Genomic DNA, 22,971 nt, shown 5'->3' with positions numbered 1-22,971 from the left:
AATTACATTGCATTAAAAAACTTGTTGTCTCGTTGCTTTTTTGATACGTGTGCTAGAATATCCGCAGCGCAGTCCTGCGGGAAAGCAATGTACCTCGTGCGGAAGCTATTTCATTACGAAAGAGTAATATGGCTTTTAAAACATAGATGTTGCTCTTCAGTTACTTGCGCATCGGTGCTAGCACACATGTGTTAGCACCGATATGATCGTCCCCTCTCAATTATTGCCAGATGGCTGCAGTTTACTTATGCTGTTTTAAAGATGAAGCATTATGGTGCCTTAAGAAAGCGCTCTAGCCGGCAAGAAATCCGACATTCATATACTGACGTGCATCCACGATGCCGTAGTTGCTGGCCATGACGCACTTGGCTATTTCCAAATGGTGTGGTCTGTCACCATCATAAAAATGGGTGACGCCACTGGTAGGCACCGTTCGGAATGATGTTGCGGCTATTTTAGTAGCTAATGCAGTCGGAGCCACATTGTCGTCTTCCGATGCAGATGTTCTCAGGAGCAGACCACCTGCTCTTGCGTTGCAGTCGCTATTGAAGATTCAATCTTGAACAGCATTTGCTTAAAATGTTTGTTTTAAACCTTCTTCAAATGCAGTATTTGTATAAAACGGGAGCAGCCCAAAGAAAAATTGGTAGAAATAATTTCCAGGCTATTTTCAAACTCTGACACCAAATTCTGTACGCTTAGCTCCCCAGATTTAGTAAAGCCTTGGAGAGTATTGCGTAGTTTGTTATGAAGACAATTGTAAGAACTGTGGCGCTGCGTCTCTAGGGGAATTTTCTTCAGAGAACAGCCTGCCCGCCACAGTCTTTTTGACCATGGTTCTGGGTCTCAACAATTGTGCTCCACACGGGCATTAATGCAATTCAACACAGTAAGACCTATATCGCTGCGTATATTGGGAGCCTTACAAAGACGATCATTCGACTGGAATGCAGTGTAACTCCCCGGCATTGGATGGTTTGATAATGACTAAAATATGAAAACGTTTTGATTGATACAGTGATTGTGCTCATAAGTTTTTATTTTCCCGTCACGTTGCGCTAAATAAATTCTTACGTAGCGATATTACGTAGCAGACGATTCTTACGTAGCAGACGAGTTACCTGAATAATTATAATCCATACAGCCGACACAATAGCTGTTTTAGTTGTTTAAAGCTGGATTCGATGTCGCTAAAAAGTTTGAACTCAGATATTGCACCTCGAGGCGGTACCTACGGTATTAGAAGAGCTTTTTGTGGCTTTTGTCGTTGATAAAACGCCGCACACGCCAGAAATGTAATTTTGGTGTTAATCACGCAGAACATTCCGTCCGACCAGGAATCACAACTGCGTTCCTCTGCCCCTCCCCCCTCCTCGCCACCTCATGGTGAAAATGAAAACCACGTCCTTCGCCGTTCTGCTGGTTCTGGATTTTCGCACACTAACAAAAAGTTTTGTCTGTGTCGTCAGCCTAACCGTTGAAGGCCTTAACACATCACAATAGCGTTGACCATCTTTTTACTCCTTTACTCTCTACCCTACACAACAACACCGCGTGAATTTGTTCGAAGTGTAATGCTCCCGATATTTTGTAAGCAGTTGCAAAGAGGTAACACAATACATAGAAATATCCAGCCCAAGATATGGTTCGGAGCGGGGCCTAATAAAGTATCTCACCAGACGAGAAGGCGGAAGTTTTCTGCGGCACGGCGTGCTTCTGACAATGAGATTCCTCGACCAGGGTTGGCAGCATACAGTGACCATAAATCACACCCGGGACCCTTAGCGTATATATATATACATACCTCTCCGTATGTAGTATAACTCAGACGCCGTCTATATACCGCATAAGGCTCCGACTATTCTCCCGCGGATAAGAGAAGTAAAGGCACAAAGAGACTCTGCGATAGAACCTTCCGGCCAGTGCGGAGGCAAAGTAGCAGCATCGGTGCCCGAGCATGCGGCACAGGGAGCGCGAAATAGTCCCTACGCCCCTTTGTTGTACTCCCTGTCTCCTCTATCTGCGAGGAGGTGACTCGGTAAACGCGCCCGAAAGGGAGAGACAAAAGAGAGAGGGCGGCTCGACGAGGCCAACTAGCGAGCCCTAGCGTCTTCAAGCCAAGCCAGGCGGACTGTATCGCCTTCGAGCTGAGCCAAGCGGAGCCGATAATCAAGTTGCTGTTCCGGAAATTTGCAGCCGAGGCGCCTCGCGGAACAAATGACTGCAACACCGAAGTGGCGCCGTTACGGACCGAAACCGGAAAAGAAGTCCCTTCAGCGGGTCCCTGCCCCTCGCCTCTTAATGCGATCCTTTCCTGTCCTCTTCCCTTGCGTTTGTCCTGCAATGACTCAAGGAGTCGTTCATCAGTTTGGACCTTCCGGACTTCTCCGAGGATAGCGCGTCCAGCTGTCTTCGCAGCTCGGCCATGCCGGTAACGCAGCAAAAAGCTGATAGAAGAGTTAGCCCACCACGTTCAGAAGTCCTTTCGGCGTTTCCGTTATGCGTGGCCTGATGTATGGGCTCGCGTTTTGGCGGAAATCTATTTGCGTATCGGCCAAGGCTGATGATTAGTCTCTTCTGCGTGCGTTTTAATGGTTGCCGACTTCCTGACGGACTCATTAGGGCTAATCCACATCAAGGGTACTTATCACTCCTTGTATAGAAGCTCCCTCTACTCTTCTCTATGCAACAGAGTTCTTATATACACGTATTTATTGAAGAAAATAAACATTAGTCAACTGTCTTCAACGGTACCACACAGGACCCAAACGGCCTCTGTCCGGTCAGATTAGTATGAGCCATTCTTCTCCATATAAACGAGTTACTTTTTCGATAGAGCTCTGTCAGAAAAGAATTGACTCTTGTCCTGAGTTAGTTGACCAGTGCGAGGACCATTTGGAGTTTGTGAAGAGCAGCAAGCTGGTGATGATTACGGCGAAATGCTGTCCGACATAAATGTATTGTTTAGGATATAGTAAGGTGGTCCGGTTAATTGGTGTATTCATGGGAGGTTGTGGCCGTTACTACACCAGGGTGGCCAATCCTGCTCTGGTGAGGGAGTGCATTACCGGCAATGGTCGCCGGGGTCAGGCCGCACCCCAAGCCCAAGGCCGCACCCCAAGCCAAGTCGCTGAAGAAGAAAGTGTATGACAGCTGCATCTTATTGGTACTCACCTACGGGGCAGAAACTTGGAGGCTCACTAAGAGGGTTCAACTTAAATTGAGAACGACTCAGCGGGCAATGGAGCGGAAAATGATAGGTGTAACATTACGGGACAAGAAGAGAGCGGAGTGGGTCAGGGAGCAAACTGGTGTTAAAGACATATTAGTAGAAATTAAGAAGAAGAAATGGACGTGGGCAGGGCATGTAATGCGAAGGCAAGATAACCGCTGGTCATTAAGGATAACAGAGTGGATCCCTAGAGAAGGCAAGCGTTGCAGGGGGCGGCAGAAAGTTAGATGGGGAGATGAGATCAAGAAGTTTGCGGGGATAAATTGGTCACAGTTGGCACAGGACCGAGGTAATTGGAGAATAATGGGAGAGGCCTTTGCCCTGCAGTGGGCGTAGATAGGCTGGTGATGATGATGATGATGAAGGTGGTCCGGTAATTTACACTTGCAAGCAATTGAAATATAGATACGTTGTTCCTGAACAGTTTGTCTTATCAATTAGTGGTAAGACACAACGGTGCCTTATCACTATTTTCTACAAATACATTACAGCGTCTGGCCTCTCATTGGGATTGCACAATATCTTACTACTGTATTGTACCAGCTAGTGTTACAGGAGTAAAAGTAACAATCACTTGTATTGACCTCGTGATATACAGTAATTCGTTCGTGAAATTACAGCCGCAAGGAATTAGTGCAAAAACTGTTACGATGGATGTTATTGCAGAAGGGAGTTGGGAGGGATAATGTAGCAAAACAAATTTTACGAAATGCCGGCAGAGTGCGCCAAAAAATGACAGAAAATGTCCCAATGGTCCCGGCCCCATAAATAACACAAAAAGGCACTAGAGCTGTTAGAATATCACGAAAGTACACCCTGCCTTTTTGAGCCTATCGTATATGCGCTAAATGGGCAACTCGAGATTTCATATTGGGAAGTGTGATAAGAGCCTTCAGTGCGCTATACCTGCATAAATACTCGTGCGAGAGAATTATTCGATCCTAAGAGTGAATGCACAGTGCGACAAAAAAAAAAAAAACGCGGGTCGTGTTGGATTTCAATCAAACGCCATTATTATCCATCGAAAGTGCTCTACCGGTGAGTCAATAAACACTATACCTTAGAAAACAATGAGAGCGGCTTAGCACGTGGCTTTCAGCATCAGGGGGTGAAGCCTCCGAACGCTAGGGTCGGCTCGAAATCGTGTTAATCTAATATATCAAATCGCAACCTAATACGTTTTACTGGACGACGCAGGTAACACCCTCAACCCAGCGTTCTGCCCCCAACGTTAATACCACCAGACGGAAGCATCGGTGGTACGTAAGGTCATGCCATATATCACAAAAACGGATTGTAGTGCGATCACTGTAGATTCGAGCAGCCACCCCCTTGCAAATGTTTTGCTTGGGAAAAGAGTATGAACTTTCTCATCGCTGCTTCACAAGGCAGTGAAAACCTGTCGTGGCTTTTTCAGAGCACCTGGGACTTCGACATATTATAGCGACTACGTTCCCGTGCAGCCCGTGTGTGCGTTCCCAATTTTGTCTTCGGTTTCTTTGTATGATTCTCTTGTGGTATAAAGTGTTTGCTTTCTTGAATGTTGCAAATATTTTTATACGTGTCCTTTCCTCAATGATCACTTGCCTCTTTACGCTGAGTAGCGTCATGAACAAAGTTTACAGGGATAAAGTCCTGGTTTTTCGTGTTTTCCTCCTTCTTCTGTTAACTTAACGGCGGCCTCGCGTCTTGTGCCTCTAATTGACCTGTTGTGTGGCTGTTCCGCAGTGTCATACAACACTCATCATGTGCTTATACCTTGGTCACATTGTTGTATACGAGCACCAGACAATTCGGTGTTTCGGGTTTTATCTTTCCGATTCAAAAGGCCACAAGGACAAAATGATGGTTTGGTTGATTTTGAATATTGCATCGAGCCGATATCAAGAACGCCCGTTTTGATGCGAACTTAGAACTAGTAAGCCCGACTAGTAAGCAGTGCAGGGTGATATGGGATGGGCGTCATTTGAAGTTCTAGAAGCGCAGAGCAAAATATGTTTTGAGATGAAATTGAGAGCAATGGATCAGGCTAGGTGGGCAGCTAAGGTTTTTAGGTACCTATACTTGAAAAGCGTGGACACGCAGTGATTAAGGAAGACTAGAAGGCTAACGATGAAATACGGAAAGTACAGTGTAGAATACAAAACAGCCAAGGTAACCAAAAAAGAGGCAAGACAGAAACGAATAAATGGAGAGAAAAAATTAAAGCTAAAACGTCGTTAGAGATGTACAGGGCGGCGAAATTGGACGTCAGAAAGGAAAATTTCTACGATAATTCCCAGGGCAGTGCTTTGCTTTTTGAGGCTAGAGAAAGTTGCTTGCGAACTAAGGGCTTTGTGGGGAAGTATTCACAAAATGATCGTGTATGCGTGGTTTGCGGAAAAGAAACAGAAACTATGCGGCATATAGTGTTAGAATGCGAGGCTATCCGTCCAAATCTACATGAGGGAAATATTCGGCTTTCAGAAGCCCTAGGATTTAAGAGTAGCACATAGGAAGTTAACTTCAAGGCTGTCGAGGCGACGAAAAGAAGATTAGAATGGTGGTGGGCGAAAAGCAGAGAGGGGAATATTGCCTAGGACAGTTACCACCTGTAACAGGAAAAAAAGTATTTTTGTGCCTAGTAAGTTTTTCGTGCCTGCCCTAAGCAACACTAGTATTGAACCATGAGTGGAAAACATAGGTATATCAGTCCTTTATATTAAATGACACGTCATCACCCCGCTACAAAGGGGAAATCTATATTATTCATCATCATCATATAACGGAAATCACATCACCTAGTGCCTACTTACAACAAATCTCTCGCCGGGTTTTAACGACTTCAAGGAGATTTGTTTATGTCAGTGTCATCCTCCGGCCCATCTCCCCACCGCCACACACCACCGTGAAACTGTAGTGTTGCCTCCAGTTCCATTTCGTCGAATTACATGATTACTAACAGGCAGCTAATACACTGATAAATACGCATTTACAATTCCCCCTCTTTTTGGGGGGGAAAGCGGAAGGGGGGCGGGGGATCTATAAAGAGTGGGATTTTAAAAGTGCTTGCCAAATAATAACTTCTTTTCTTAAGAAACACGTTTTCACTCAGGAAGAAAGTTAATTTTCGAAGGCAAGTTCTTTCAAATCCAACAAGGGGTGTTTTGTGTTCAGAACGGTAGCCCATTCCTATCATCGTGTGGCACGGCTTAGATGGTGTACCCAAAAACGTACTTACGTTTTGTCTCCACTTTAGCTTCCTACCCGGAATGTAAGGAAGCATAAAGCTACAGTGATTACCTGATTGCGATTGTCGACAAGAAATTTACCCCTTGCCAAACTACTTACCTCCGTTCCTATATGGCCCCGTACCAGTAAAAAAATGGTACCTGATGTAACAGTACATGATTTTTATGCATTTGCAGTATATTTGGCTGCGTGAAACAATTATAGCATTTGTTAGAAGCCAGTAATAATGAGTCAGTCAACATTTCACTGACGAATTCTAAAGTTTTTTTCCGACCAAAATCAATAATTTGTGCACGTTGAGATACTCAGAAATTGTGTAATATAGATGTGAAACGATGCATATTTGAGGCCAACAAGCCTCCTTCTCATGAGCAACTATAGACTCCTACAAAACGCACAACAAAGGCGGCGTAGTGGAGATGCTACGAATAGCGCAAATATTATTGCTAACTGCTTAACCTGCAACGTGTTTTTTTTGTCAAAACACGTGTGGAGGACTCAGTCACGTCGTCGCCAAGCCTTCGAGGTAAATATTGTTTCGCAGTCTTACGATAATTAATCATTAAGGCTGTTCGGTTTTACGCCCCCACATTACCATCGTGCCACAATCCTTCAGAAGATTTATTCGGGCGCGAGCAGCGCCAGCTTCAAGCCAAAAAGAGCAAGGCTATGTTCTTATTAGGCGCCTAGTCGTGCAGCCTTCAACGCTACAACGTGGCCGTGGAAATATCGGGAGTGTTTGCGCGCTCGGCCCGTAAAATATCGATCGCATCCTTTTTACCCCGGAGCACCTTTCCCAGAGCACGACAACAGCCCGCCTGCGTCTGCAACCAGGGTAAACACAGCTTTGGGACCGCACTTGGGATCGGAAAGATCGTGATGCGGTGTTGGGTGAACCACTGTGGTGCCACAAACGCACTGATATTTTTCTGCATACTAAAATGTAACATCCCTATAACAAGTTGTAGCTCTAGGAGGGCACGCATAGGTGGTGAGGTACGGCGTTAGGCAAGCTGCGTCATTTTTCAAACCGACTTGCTAAAGAATCTTCGCAGAAATAAGCGAAGGCGTTTTAGTTTGCGATGTAGGTGCAGTAGCGCCTAATACACAGCGCGCATTGCTTTTGCAGAGCCAGCCGCACAGGAGGTATACGACAATGCTGCTTGCAAATATTAGCGTGCGCCATCGTATAAAAACTTCTTTTGGCCGTACTAAGGGGACATAAGATACATACTTTCGCTAATATGGTCGACGAGACAATTGGCAATACACCAAATAGGGCTGTAAATTATTACGGTATCTACTTTCGGTAATATGGGCGACGAGACTATGGGCTAATAAAGAAAATAGAGCGCTAAATTATCATTTAGAAGAAAGTTGGATATAACACATTTTAGAGTCCGGCTACTCCAAGTCGTTCAAATATTCCGGCAACACTCGACACGAGAAAAAAATTACAGAAGGCCGTCGATTGTATTAAGAATTAAAATTTGTTCTTCATGCCCACAGGTAAATTACAAGCAAACCATTAATTACCTAGAATACATATAGAAAACGTTACATATAATACACAGAATCAATATGACTGCCAAATCCTGGCGATAAGCTTAAAAATAATTTAAAATTCACGCTTACACATATCAGCGGAAATGAAAACACTCAAAATAATTGACGATGCTATGGGTATAGAAAGTTCACCCGTAAGAGCATCTGAAATCAACGTTTGGAAAAAAACAGATCTCAATAACGACCGGTAATAGGGTGAACTGAAAACATCCCGCAAAGCGAGAAATAGTACATACTTTTTGCATTAGGACATACCATGGGGCCCCCACAGCATTTTAGTGAGCGTGGAGCACACTAGTTGAAATGCTTCTTCCAGACCACGAAACTCCTTCGCTTACTGTAGGCATTCGATTAGCAGATGTTTGACATCTTCATTATTGTGCCCGTCGCAGATTGGGTGATCGGCTACGATGGCATAAAAACTTGTTCATATGATTAATATTGAGGCGGAAGCGATGTAAAATCTTGTAGAAATTTCGGCTAATGTGTCTCGTTGATGGGTAGAGGACGGTAGGGCATACTGACAGCAACTGTGACAGTTTTTTTTTGTTCGCCTAATGTGTCTCGTTGATGGGTAGATGATGGTAGGGCATACTGATTGCAACTCTGACAGCTTTTTTTTTTGTAAGCAGGGTTTTAACAGTGATGTTCCGAAAATCTGTAAAAAGACACTGCAAGGCTTTCCATAAAAGCTTTCACTCATTATTTCCTGCTTTCAAGAACTGCGAAGGCTACAGTTATTGCCTGCACGAAGCTTCACTGCGCGATTTCTTTATTGCGACAAATTCATCTTCCAAATTATGCTTTGCATTTGTTGCATTTTTTGAGCGGCTATAGTAAGCTTTTAATGCTGCAACTAAAAGGCAGTCAGCCGATGGTTGTGATATAGCTCACGTGACGTCACTGAATCCCACAAACAGCCAGGGCTAGAAAGAGAGAAAAAAATTCCCACCTCCCCTCGCGGGAACCCCTGTGTAGATGCGACGCTGAGGGGGTTCATGTTGCAGCGTTGGACAGCGTAGGAACGGCGCTGGAACAATGGAGCGGAGCGGCGCAGGCACCGCGTTTTATAGCGCGCATAACGGTGAGGGGACGCGCCGGCGCCAGTGCGTCTGCCGCGGCTATGACGCCACATAATCCAACACAATCCACTTTAATCCAAATCCAATCCAAATCCAATCCAATCCAAGCCAAGCCAAGCCAAGCCAAGCCAAGCCAATCCAAGCCAATCCAATCGAATCCAATCCAATGCCCCTCGCGAGAGAGTGTTCGCTATCGGAGAGGAGAGGGGGTGAGCGGCGGAGAGCGCAGCGGGCGCGGCGAGGAGAATGGGGGAGGGGCGGGCGCCGACGACGACGACGCCGGATGCAGGGACAAGGCGGGTGAATGAGATGCGGTCGCATCTAAAATATTTTCAGCAACTTATCTGATGAGCTTACGGAACCGTACTTATTTTTGGGTACTTAGTGGCCCCGTAATCTAAGTACATGATGCTCTTGTTGACTACGCTCTGAAAGTATTTCGTTTCGAAGATGAAAAACTGTGTCAGGCCCCCTTGATATTTTAAGTGGCGGAAGGAACTAAACTAGAAATGTTTTGGCGCAGCACAACGATAGAAGAAACCACTGTAACGTACCTTGTGCACGTACTTCACAAGAACACAAAAAATGCAGCAACTAAGAATAAACTGGAAAGATTTGCAAGTGGTTACTAAGAATTTCTTTAGACTGAAGAATATTGAACATGACTAAGTAAAGAAAAGACGAAACGCACACGAGCTTGTGTTCTGTCTCTTTTTTTCCTTTCTCCTGTTCTGTTTGCTAACACGACAAATTCATTGTTAATCAAGAAGAAGCCATGCAGCGGAAAATCTTCTAAGAAAGCTATTACAAATTCACTGAGACGAACCTTTTTGTCCAACATGATAAAATCCAGTATTAACGGTAGAGTAAACAGTGTATGGGAAATGACCAGTTAAACAATCCCTGAAAAGTTTACTACTCTGAAAAGCAAACACGGGACAAGGAGTATTAGTTTGCCGTTACTTCTTTAAGGTTTAACTATGGAGCCTAGTTAGTGCCTAGCATGGCTCAATCGCTGGTCTACCTAACAAACCAGGTGAAAATGAAAGGGCTCAGAAGGAACTGCAAAAATCGAATGCTGGAAACAATTTAAAATCGATGGCACCTTGCAAATAGAATATAAAAAGGATTTGCTACACAAAGAAGCGCCTAACCGGCTACCTAGGTATGCCGGTTAAGCGCTTCTACTCATTTTATGGGCGCATATTCTATTCCAATGGTTTTTATTATTTACCTTCCCAGTATAAAATTTTGTCAACCCAGAGCTTGATTTGCAATGTAAATACCTATGTTTGCACGGCCTCCTGCTCACAGGGAATTGATTAGTGTGCGCATCCTTCAGATGGTTAAACTGATTTCTCAACAGATTGCTCCGGAATTCTGGGCTCTGTCTTAGATGTACTGCGCTTCGGCTGAGAAGACTTCAGGCAAGGATTCGCTTGAATCGATTTTAGAGACTCCTTGCTTAAACACCTACACAAATGCGCTCACGAAAATCACATATTTATGGAAGGAAACAACACGTGGCTATGTGTGAATATTCAGACATTCTAAACGTAAACAATATTTCCTAATAGGAACAATTTATGACGTTCGTAGCGTCGTCGGTGCAGACACGTGCTCTACGAGTCTTCCGCATGGCCAGGCGTCTTCGAAGACGGATGCAAGTTTGCGGATCAGTTCTCTCAGACGTGTAGCACTGACGCCACAAGGCATGGTATGATCAAAGACGGCCCGTGAATTATTCAGGGCTTCATTAAATTTCGGTCATGTGACTCCAGCGGAATTGTGGTGAGCCTATGGAAGTGTTCTTGCAACACTGGATATTGATGTGAGCATGTACTGCATATCAACTACTTTTTAAAAACAGTTGTAGAACGAAGATTTTAGGGAATATTTGTTCCTGAGAATCTTCGGGTGGCGTGTTTAGCCAATCAGAGGCGACTGCCGTGAGAAATGTGTGACGGTAATTCGCACGGTGGCCGTCATAATAGACACTACCTTTTAAAAACGTAGGACCCCTCATTGGTTGTACTGTGCCACTGATTTTCTACGCCACTGGATCATAACTTAAAAACTCAAAAGCCTAAATACTTTACACGAGCGAATAGCAAGAGAGAATAATACTAGTATATGGCCCATTTATAACTGTATCCTGCGAATCGAATTATTTACTTCACGTGTGCGTACAGCTTGCATTCATGATCTCTCAGCCCCATGTAGACAAAACTGCACCCTCTGTGTGTTTTTTAATCGCTGTGTACTCGGTATGCTCATTGTATGGACGCTGTGTTTTACTATAATATTTTGAAAAAGTCACTAATTCTACAAGTAGTCGTGGCTGAATCCGTGCCTGCGCACCTGTGCCAGCACTAATAGGCGTTGCGCATGCTGATAGCCACAGTTATGCTGTGAGCTACACAGGTGGTTAGGCCTAGAGTGAACGACGGAGATTTCACCCCCCCCCCCCCGCCACGATATGCCTGATTATTACCCCTGGAGTCTTTCTCGTTACAACACGAACATGTATGTAGCTGCCCTTTTACTATTCACGACGATTCCTACCAGCTGATTTCTAGTATCGCGACACGGTAGTAATTGTCAGTAGTAAAAAGAAAAAAGATCGCATTCTTCCGCTGATCGCGAATTACCAGCTCTGACTATATGCCTGAGCGCGTGTGCAGACGGCAATACGCTTTGTGAAAAAAGAAAAAGAAATTGCATTTCCTGTTGCGCCAAGAACAGTGCACACTGTATAAGGCGCTTTCCCGATTTCGCGTTACTTCTGCAGTGGCGGGTCTTCATCACCCTACCGTGTTGGTTGCCATAGCAATGTCTCCTTACCACCCTGCTTCGTTGTTCCCGTTTTTATTGCGAATGCCCTACAGCGTATTCTCTAGTGGATACATGTGCAGTCAGACGTGAAGGGCATCTGTACGGTGCACATCTGCATTGCTAAATACTCTGGGAATACTAAGTATGTTCTCAACCCCGCTGGAACCAAAGTTTGCTTCTGCGTTTACATACAATCGAAGCACCCGTGAAAGTTACACTTTAGCGTCCTTTTGACACGTTGATGACACACATGCCCTCAGCAATTTTAGACGAGGCGCGGTGCAGCGTTACCGATAACGTCAGCATGACGGTATCCATTTGAAAAAGCATTTAAACAGGTGTCTCTGAAATTGCTGGCCGAATACAGATAACTGTATTATTTTCTGGTTTTCTCTGAAGGATAGTGCCCCGCGTTTTCTATGACAAAGTTAATTAAACGCCTGATGATCCGCTTTGGGGTAGAACATGTATTCATAGTAGTTGTTCGTTGTAGCTCGTGTTGTGCGTACAAGGTGCAAGGCATTATTCCTCATAAAGCTTTCAGTTGCTGCAGTTAACTACCAGGTAACTGGTAAGGGCTGGTTGGTAGGTTCAAGGTAATGTAATTGAATTTAACGTTTTGGCCCCGCCAAAGTTCGTCGCAGCAATGTTAGGCGAACACCAACTACTTCTGACAAATCCGCAAGACGAGAGGGCTGGCGTAGATTCTGCGAATACCTCAGTTTATTCACCTTATGGATCGTGGCAGAGCATTTAGGGACTGTGGTCGTAGTGACGAAAAGGATACACCCTGACACACCAGAATGTCTCTAGAAGGTTATTAAAATTCGATGCTTTCATTTGGAATATGTGGGCCACGAATTGTACAACCGAGAAAATTCTGACAATTCTGCCTAGTCGCTAGTATTCTTGAACGTTTCTTAAAAATAGGTTAAATTACAGGTTGTACCATTTATTTCCTAACCAGGTGTCACATACAACGCAACTGCTGGGATGACTTATCAGCCAATAGCTAGTGAAATTGTTCTGAGCACAGTGCCAGTAAATGAAACAAGTCTGAAATACACCAGGCTAATATCGTGCTTTCGTTTTCACATTAGTATAGGATTGAACAAAATTGCCCATACGCTATAAAGGCCTCACCCTGGTGCGTGGTACTTTGACTACGTTATTACAGAGAACACAACCGGCAGTAATAAACAGACACCAAAGCACCAAGAGCAATCAATTCATCGTTCGCTTTCTCATTTAGTACATTTTGTGTCAGCAATGTCAATCGACACGTGTGCCCTTTGCTGAGAGGCAGAACTTCGCCATGTAAATATTATACGTTTAATAAAAACTCTCTCTCAGTAATGTGAAACTAACAGAGACATCATCCCAAAAAACAATTCGCAATAACAACATCAACAACATGAACAAAGCGCTCGTGTTGACACACTTTCGCCAGAAGCGAAAATGGTCAACACCATACAATGGTCAACAATGGTGAACACCAGCTTTTGATGCCCTTCCGGATGTTTATTACAACGTAGGGCGTTGACACTTACCCGAATCGAAGGAAAATCTGTCCCGTTGAGCCCAAAAATGCCAGAGCACTTAATCATAAGGTGAAAAAATGCGGCGCTTACAGGTGACGTCGAAGCCACAAAAGTGTCATTTTGGGGTGGGTGATGTCAACTAACAGCAAAGGGGCGAGCGCGCACCACATAGTCTGTTGAGGCGTTTCGTGTTAAATTGTGAACACACTGGACAACATTTTTTAGTGTTTCGAAACCAGTGAGGGAATATTATTAGAGAGAATTTCGCAAACCTATCAAAACTTAGTGCACACAAGTCAGGACTTCCTTGGGTAACCAAAGAACACTTTTAAAATCGGTCGCTAAATTTTAAATGCACAGAAAGCGGAAAGTGCATGTGTACGCATGAACCGTTCCCTGTCATCAGTATGCCTGCCTGGAGGTCTTACGGAAGGTTTAACTTACGCCGCTTCGGTAGTGGGGGGACACATACTAAACGAAATGCATCTATTGAAGCGGGACACGGAATAAGTCAAAACGAAGTGGTTTATGTAATTAGGGATTGGTGCAACAAACACAGCACCTACATTCTTATTATTTAGTTTGAAAATGAGTCGGTATCTACCACGATTAATGGCGAAGCGAAACTACACTTGACTTTCTATGCAATGTAAAGATATCTTATTAGCGAAGACAGTTACAATCAATAGGCTTAATCAGCGGACGGCCAGCCATTTTTTGTATTCTAATGAAACTGTTGTAAGTACGCTAAAACTGCCTCACTCCCATTTATTGGCAGGTCGAGCTATCACACCGATGGTATATAGTTTCAGTACTGGTTTAGACGCCGCGCGACATTTTGGTGGACATCAATGTGTAATTGGCTGTAATTTTGTGACCGACCGGCTATTAAAGCTTTTACAAAAATTCGGAAATATTGAAGCAAAGGATACAGTGAAAGTGTTTATTATGAAAACATTGTTTCCTCTTATGTATTTTCAATGTATTTAATTAGAACATTTGACAAAGTCGATCGTTGGACGGCATACCGTCTGGCCAGGTAGCATTATACAAAGGAAAAATACAGGTCACTGATGAAGTAAAAAATTAAATGTTTCTGAACGCGAGAGTCGAAGCGCTCTCTAAATGTTATTTTAAGTTTCGACTTGGTCAGCTTCCTGAATTTCCTCTTCTTCTTAGCTAATGTTTCAATGCGTATGTAAGTCGGGACGTGAACATCAAAAGTCAACAATGCGTACTGGTAAACGACGAAGTTTGGGCGACAATTTGAAACAAAAAAAAAGCTGCAGAATTATAAAATATGCAATATCATTATATGAATCAGAACACTCTGCTTGCGGGCAGAGCAAGAAAAAAACATAACACTTAACGTCACTCACTGTTTTAACCAGATCTCGAATAATTTGCTGCAATTTTGGGGGATTCCTTGCAAGAGCGACCTGCCACAAGTACTACCATTACTCCTGCCGTTACCTTGACAATGATGAAGGCAAGTGCGGCCTGCGACCGTGTCGATTGCACCGCTAATTCTGGCGGTGATGTGGCATTGTACTGCTAATATTTTTTTGCGTTTTTATGTTACATTTGCCCTAATGAGTATCAATGTAATCTAGCAACTATGAGCGCTACCTAACGAAGAATGGTGAACTCTTCGAGCGAATAGCCAATCGTTCTTCATACATCGTCGTTTTCGCGCTCCGTGTGTGCGACCAAAGCAAGGCCACAGGCAAATTTATTTACATTTCAAAGGGTTGTTCAAATCGGTGTACTGCTTTATACCATATTCGTCCACTCTACTATAAGGAATGTGTTCGCCAAAGAACATTTACCGAACGAGAGTATTTTTAGGGTTTTGGTGCGAGTAGTAACAGGCCAGAAAAAGGCTAACGCCACATAGTCTGTGGTATAGAGATGGGCGCTTTCAACAAGAACGCTCCAAGGCGGAAGTCCAAATAAACGGCAGGTGCTAAGCGTAAGCAAGGCGCCGCACGCCGCGTTGGTGGTCTCTCTGATTATTATTGTAAAGAAACAGGGCTGGAAAACGGCGTGGAAAGAAGCCGGTGAACGAGTACTTTGCGAAACGAACCAAGCCCATACGCGTGCGGCCCAGACTTTCAATAGGCCGTTACATTACAATCTTGTTACATTACAATCTGTTACCCTAAATATGGTGTTAGCCGGCGTTATTGTCACGGGAATGCTGAATGTAATTAGCTGTAGTTTATTTTTCGGAAAGCATTGAAATAACACCAAGTACAAAAGTAAATAAAACTACATTTCAGCAAATACTTCCAAGACCAATAAATAAAATATACAAGACAATTACCCCTTTAACGAGAACCTCAAACGACAGCATATTCGAAAGTGTTTGGAAATAAATTATAAGAACAATATCTCAGCCATGCTAAATATATACTGCAAGACAAATATCGTCTACATATGAATTATGAACTGCATTTTTGGTATATCCCCCTGCCTGGAATATGCAACTGCCAGCATAGCCGAAGCATTTTCTCTTGGCACGAACATCAAGGAAAACAACCGAACCCTCAAAGCAGTCCAAGTAGTTTGTGCCGATTCCTTACCTATTCGAACGATATCCGGTAGACCGACAACGAGGATGGCAGTCCACCAAACGATGATGGCGGCCGCGAAGAAAGCACGTTGCACACAAATGGTGGCCATGTTTTGTTTCCCTCAGTCCACCATCACGTCACCGAAGCCGTCAAATGTCACTTTGGCCACAAGACACACGACAGATGCCGTAAACGTCACAACACGGGTAACCTCATTTTCGTGGTGCACATCACAGACGCAAGCAGGTCCCGTACCTTCTGACGCCTCTTGCGTTCTTACTTGTCGGTGCTTTGTCTGTCTTCGACTTGGAAAGACAGGTGATCTTCGGCTGTTCCTTCCACACTTTCGCTCCAAGTGGGCAAGTTTCAAGGTCCTTTCTTGTTGTTTACACTTTTCCAGACAGTACTTTGTGGCTAAGCGATATTCCAGAGAGAGAGAGGTCTCCAGCCGCCTAACGACGTTAGGCCTAGCACGTCGGGATACTGGCGATCTCAGCGTGGAAGCATAGTGGAGTGAGACAGCGGCTCTGTTGCTATTTCGCTCGCAAGCGCGCGGCTCGAGGGAACCTTACGTTTTCGGACGCGGCCCTGTGGAAAAGCCGGATGTCCCTCTCAGAGCAAAGAGACGCCTGCCGCCGGAAGGGTGAGGTCTGCGGAGGGACTCCAAAATGACAGGGAGTGAGCGGTATAAGAGAAAACCTGGAAGAACAAAAAGAGCAGCCTGCCGCGGTGTCGAGAGTGCGCGTATGTGCACGCTAGAGCCCGCGTGCCCCGGGTTTGCGTCTATTTTGAGCTGACGACGCCATGGCTTCCCAAATCAACCAGCTGGCTCGCTTGGTTGCGAGTAGAGAGCTTTCTGTACGAGCCGCAATTTTAAGATGCATGGACATGGATACTATGAGAGTTTTGGATAACCCTTCTGCGAGATAGCTTATGTATTTGTTTTAGTTTTGGCTAAGTATTTTTTGTCAAATGGCTGTCTTTTTCTGCGACAACCTTGAAATCAACAGTCATGAACATCGCAAAAAATATTTCGGTGACGTGAAAACCCGAACTCTTGTTTTACTGGGAGCAGTCGAGACTTTCCACAGAAGCAGAACGCGAGTTTTGAGGGATGTGCTGGCCTCCGGGATGGTGTTGGTAATTCTCTTTACCTGGTGGATTGAAAAAGTGCTACATTAATTATTTTTTTTACGGCCGGCCTAAGTAATAATTTTCAAAATCTCATAGCAGCGCTGCCGTTCGACGTCTGTGCTTAACCACGGCGCCATGCACTACTGTTTTGGTGACGTTGCTTTTAGTACGGCATTACTTATACCCTACTTACTTAGGTTTTATGGATGTACCAGAAAAGCATAGCATCGACGTCACTTTTGCTGAGCAGTCCACCAAACAGTTGGCGGCGCAGCGGGAGGAAAAATCCGTGGTTATGCACCGGCCTGAAGCTTAGCATTGCGTTGCGCTTTGAAGTTTATTGTAGACAAACGATATCCGCACTTCGACGTGAAATACGTTTGACGTTGCTTTGGAGCTTTTCAAGTTTAATGTTATGGCCAAAAAATTATTTATAAGGCTTTTATATAACTATGTTTATTACCATTTTAGGTTTACAGCCTTCCCGTTCTGAGCGGCGCCTTGTCCTAAAATGTCTGGTCTCATACCTAAGCGATATCAAAAGCTATGGACCTTCCCACTCTAAGACTTTTGCTCTTGCCTTTACTTACTTAATTTGGTTAATCCCTCTCCCAGCTTGTATCTATATTTTGCCCTCCCCTCTCTTTGAACATTCTTCCCTTTTCCCGTCCTTTAGCAAAATAGCGTGAAGGCGACTTTCTATGCCGGCACAACACTTTCTTATCTAACGGATTGTCTCTTTTTAGGGCTGAAAATAAACACTATTTTACCCTACCGAGAAATTCAATCAATCAATCAATCAATCAATCAATCAATCAATCAATCAATCAATCAATCAATCAATCAATCAATCAATCAATCAATCAATCAATCAATCAATCAATCAATCAATCAATCAATCAATCAATCAATCAATCAATCAATCAATCAGAAATTACTAGGCACACAAATGAAAAACTGTTATTAATTGATTGAGTAATCGAATAATCAACGAATTAATAGATCTATGTATGCACCGATAAAATAATCTATTCCTCAAGTAATTAAATGATCAAATGGTTAATCCGTTATCCATTCAACCGTGTAATCAGCTAGATATCCAAAAAAAGTCAAACAAATAATTAATCAATCATTCAATACATCAATCAATACCTCTCGATAAATTGATCGATCAATTGAATAACAAATAAATCAATTATTTAAATGAACAGGAACCTTTAGGAGGATCCAACACTTTGGTCCTTAGACAAAGGTTGAGAAGCGGTTAACTGAAACTGTGTTCGCATAGAATAAACTTTGTGGGCGTACTCTGAAGCCTAGCAAAGTGTTACGCACAGAGTAGCACATCCCCACGCAGGAGCATCGGACAACATTTTAAAGCAGTAGTATACGTTGCTTTGCGGCAGCCGATGTGTTGTGTCTGAAGCCGCTCTAGAAATAACTTCGACATTTGTTAGGAAATCGCGTTCATTTGTTCCATGCCTAAGCATTATTTTCTGGAACAAGTCGGGCATGCGCATAAAAACCTTATCTCGTCGTAATTAATGCTTTCACCCTTAAAATTCTATTCTTCTATAAAGCGCTCACTTCTCCCTGTGGGCTTCGCCTGAAATATGTTACTTACATACGCTTGAATGGAGGATAACGCACAGAAGAACATGTTTTGAATTAAGATTTCCTGCCCTAATTTTATCCAGATTTCTTCCGAAGGAGGGAGCAGAAAGTGTGGTCCCTCAGCCAGTACTAGAATTCGCAAAGCTGGGATATTCAATGTAGCCATGACATTGCAAATGAAAGGGGTAGCGCGGTTGACAAAGGAATAAGAGAGGGAGGGAGAGAGAGAGAGAAAGAGATGGGAGAAAGAGGAGAGAGAGGGGAGAGAGAGGGGGAGGGCGGGAGAGAGAGAGAGAGACAGAGAGAGAGAGGGGGAGGGGGAGGGAGGGAGGGAGGGAGGGAGGGAGAGAGAGAGAGAATAGATATTTATTCTTGAGCGTATGTGCTGAAAGCATGACAATCGCACGGTGGTGGGAATCCCAACTGCGTGATACCCAGATCGCGGCTCGCCCTCCAGGTCCTATTCACCAAGCTTTCCTGGGATCCAGTCCGGCTTGACCAGATGCGCCATACACTGCTCATAATTAGGGGGGTGGGATGACGGATACGATAGGGATCTTTTGGCACTCCCTTACCTGCTGTTACAGGGTGTTGTTTTAGCTAAATTCAAAACTAACCTTGAAGTTACCATGAGAATGTGGATGGAAGTGGCACGTGAGGGGTGTGAAAAGCATACGCCTGAGCCAACATCGACAGACGCATGCTAAATCATGTACTCCCTAAATACCCCAGTGCTCCATTCCCCAACATAACAAATGCGTTTCCTTAGCACGTCGAGTCAGTGGTTTGTTTAATTATCACAGGTAATAAAGCAGATATATTGATTGGGTCTAGTAGCCGTCTATAGCCTGCCATTTTTGAGATTAAAGGAAAGAAACGTACACAAGATTTCCCGTATTTGCATATTTTGTTTTTGACGCTGTTCTTGTTATCACCGAAAGTAAGCTGCTGCAAAAAAAAAAAAAATTAGGAGACGTTAGAGTTAGTACAACGTCGTTTCGTTCCACCACCAAAGAAGCGCAATAAAGCAGTGATATAGCGAAAGAACGCGCATTCTTCGAATGCATGGTGTGCTCGGCTCTACCGGTAGCTACATTTTTTTAATCTGCCCCTTTTATTGCGAGCTGCGTGCCCATTTTTGCGTCGAGATATATCGTCTTCGCAACGCAAGACGACGACGACGTTTTAGCGAGAACCAAGTCTTTAACAAATTTAACATACTTCTTCTGTTTACAAAAAGTCGGAAACTGCCGCTTCTTTTGCTGCGCTAATAGCGTAGCCTGCTTTAGTAAGCGTGCTGGAATACACTATCTTTGCTGTTCTTTCGTTTTACCCGCCAAGCAGTGCCTTTCTCCTTCTAATAATTTTGTTTCTGCCGAGTCATGTTTTGGGTGCGAGGACATGGTAAGCGCTGAAATACAGTTTGGACATCTTGCGAGTCCTTTTCTCACTTGCGTGCTTCAGTTGTTTTGTTTGGAAATGATACTGGACTCGCTCCATTTATTTTATCAATTCTTTTCCTATGCAGAGCGAAATTCTAGCCGAGAAATGTTTCTCTGAGGCGAGCACCCAGAAACGTGTCGAAACCCATTAAGGCCTCGAGGGATGTATATCGATGCCAGGCGGTGCTTTTGAGCGTACAAAAACGCGGGGTTTTGAAACTTGGGACCTCCCGATAATAATTCCCCGTGCTCACTTGTCCCTACATTAGGATTGGCAGCAATGTTCACAGCAGCCGTGAGAGCTCTATTGTTGATCTATTATTGCTCACTCGCCGCGACATCAACATATATACTCACACACATATTTTTACAAATCAACAAAGAATTTTAATCACGCTTCCGCACGCCAAATTTCAGTGCTCACATTTGGCTTAAAGAAGCACGCAGTTAGCTCTAAATTTTATCAACGAGGCTGATATCTCGGTTGAAAAAAAATTGATCTTTGTTGTACCATCGTGCTTGCGAAAAAAATCCTAATATAGACGCTTTCTCAAATAGAGATACCTAATAGGTGTGTTTGTTATTCAGTGTTTGCTCCACCCTAACCATCTCACAATGCCACTCTTAACGACTTCTCTTATAGTTTTCAGCGGCCGAACCAATGAAACGCGTAGAATAAGACCTCGCGTATATTAGTACTTCCTCTTTCCCGGTGTCCTTGCGCTTGGCAAGGAATTAAAAGCGGGAAACACAAATAAAAGTGAGTGTGGCATGTACGGTCTCAGTGCTTCTGTTTACAACTAAACTTCGACAGGCACGTACAGATAGCAATGAAACGCGCAGTTTCTTTCTCAGGCCCGCTCTACACAAACGAACTAACGAATACCGCTGAAGTAGGAATGCTCAAATACTCTGCAGAGTACCGGCCATTGCCCGTCCGAAAGGCCAGTTTTCGGTGCGGAACGAAGAAAAAGTTCCAGCCCTCGGTAGGGGGCTCATTGAGTGCAAATGAAGCAGCCTTCACGTCAGCTTGGCCACGCAAGCACGTTTCCCCGAGGATAACCCAGCCATATATCTCTGGCAGCTCCGACCGCAACGGGTCTTGCACCCTCTACTGTTCAGGCTCACTGGCGTAAGCGGGAGGAAGCAGCGGCTGCGTTGTTAGCTGGGCGAAAGGCTCGCCGGCGCTGCTGGCTGGTGCAAGTTTTGCGGTAATTTCCCTCGAGGCCGCGATCAGCGGCCACCGCTGAGGTTTGCCTGCGGTGCCGGTATTCCCGCATTGCCTCTAAACGCAAACAGCTACAGGCGTATTACTAAGCGAATGCGAGCATGAAATGCCGCGTGGCAGTAAACCCGCAAATTAGATAAATCTTTCCCATTCAGTTGAGCACTCAAGCGGTGAGGCAGTGCTTTGTTTGATGCTTGCGTAACTGGTTGCTAGGTTAGGTAGGTCTTGACAACAATTTACTGAAACGGTAAGGGTGATCTTGGGACGTCTCAACTCGGGGAATTTGAAGGGGTTGGCGACGAATGTCCCACTTCAATGCACGTAAATAATTGAACATGTTTTATCGACTGCGAACAACCAATCCAAAACCTTTGCACTTTATCGAAACGGTTACGGTCGTTGCTTAGTGACATTGCTATTTTTGGCACCTTTAAATAAAACGCCACGAAATGACCACTTTAGTCAATTATTTGACGTGTTTATTTTATATATCTAGTTTCTTGGATGCAGTCTGCTTGCACTGCTAATTTCGAAGGTGTGCTCCCTAAATAATATTTACCTCGGACGCCGATACAAATAGTCCAGAGTTATATTGGAAGTGCTCCACATTTTAGCACATATTTTAAGTGATCGAATTCATCCAGGAATTTGGATGGAGGAATTTGGTTGAAGGATAGCACGATATCCTAATCCAAGGAACGTTGAGCGTTGTCAGCGCGAGCACCAGCAACGCCAAATTTCCGCTTGTTATCGATGCTTAAGTCATCGCACTCACATTATTTAGCGCCTATTTGTTCGACGGGTTCTTTTTGTGTGTACGTTCCGCTTGCTTGAAGGAAATACGGAGTCTCATACAGCTCCCCTTTGAACTTCCACGCCAGCATGTCAGCAATATCCATGCAGCCGCACCCAGATATTTCTGCAACTAACGGTTAAAGGGCAGTGGAAGCACGGGCGTAGCATGGTTCTTCATTCTCTGGATAAATTACTGTTAATCCTTACTGGAATACAGCACCGACCCACAGAATCGTTCACTGCTCTGATGATAAAGTTCAGGTTTGACTACACCAAAACAAATGAGGACAAACATTGGCGTTTGGTGTGTCGTTTTTTATTAGTCTAACGGTGCTCTTGAGCTGTTCTCCTCGTTCTACATTTTTGGAACTCTGGTTGCAAGTTGTCCAAAAAGCATCCACGTGGCTGTCGTTGCTTCATGAATCCCTAGAGCAAAATACATCACGGGAAAAATTGTTTCTTTGCCTCATGTCACCAGTTTACATTTGTTCTGGTGAGGCTGTGTCGTATATGCCACATTGAGCTTCTTTGCGCTCCATATTCTCGAAAAGCGCCAAGATTCGTCCTCCTTGGGCTACTGAAACAGAAATTTCTGTCTGTCTGTCTGTCTGTCTGTCTGTCTGTCTGTCTGTCTGTCTGTCTGTCTGTCTGTCTGTCTGTCTGTCTGTCTGTCTGTCTGTCTGTCTGTCTGTCTG

General features: G+C 44.3%; 1 protein-coding gene across 1 annotated transcript in view; it reads right to left on the bottom strand.

Annotated features, from left to right (window-relative positions):
• LOC144153907 (glutamate receptor ionotropic, kainate 2-like) overlaps positions 1-16,777 on the bottom strand; it is a 62,447-nt gene extending 45,670 nt beyond the window's left edge. The window contains exon 1 of the mRNA XM_077685658.1: positions 16,073-16,777. Within this exon, the coding sequence (XP_077541784.1) occupies positions 16,073-16,172 (100 nt within the window). The 5' untranslated portion in view covers positions 16,173-16,777. The remainder of the gene's footprint in view (positions 1-16,072) is intronic.
• Between the last annotated feature and the right edge of the window lie 6,194 nt (positions 16,778-22,971).

The sequence above is a fragment of the Haemaphysalis longicornis genome, unplaced genomic scaffold (assembly GCF_048455015.1).
Source record: "Haemaphysalis longicornis isolate Haplotype H1 unplaced genomic scaffold, Haemaphysalis longicornis Haplotype H1 scaffold_9, whole genome shotgun sequence".
In the NCBI taxonomy this organism is placed as follows: Eukaryota; Metazoa; Arthropoda; class Arachnida; order Ixodida; family Ixodidae; genus Haemaphysalis; species Haemaphysalis longicornis.
This window is presented reverse-complemented; position numbering and strand designations above follow the sequence as displayed.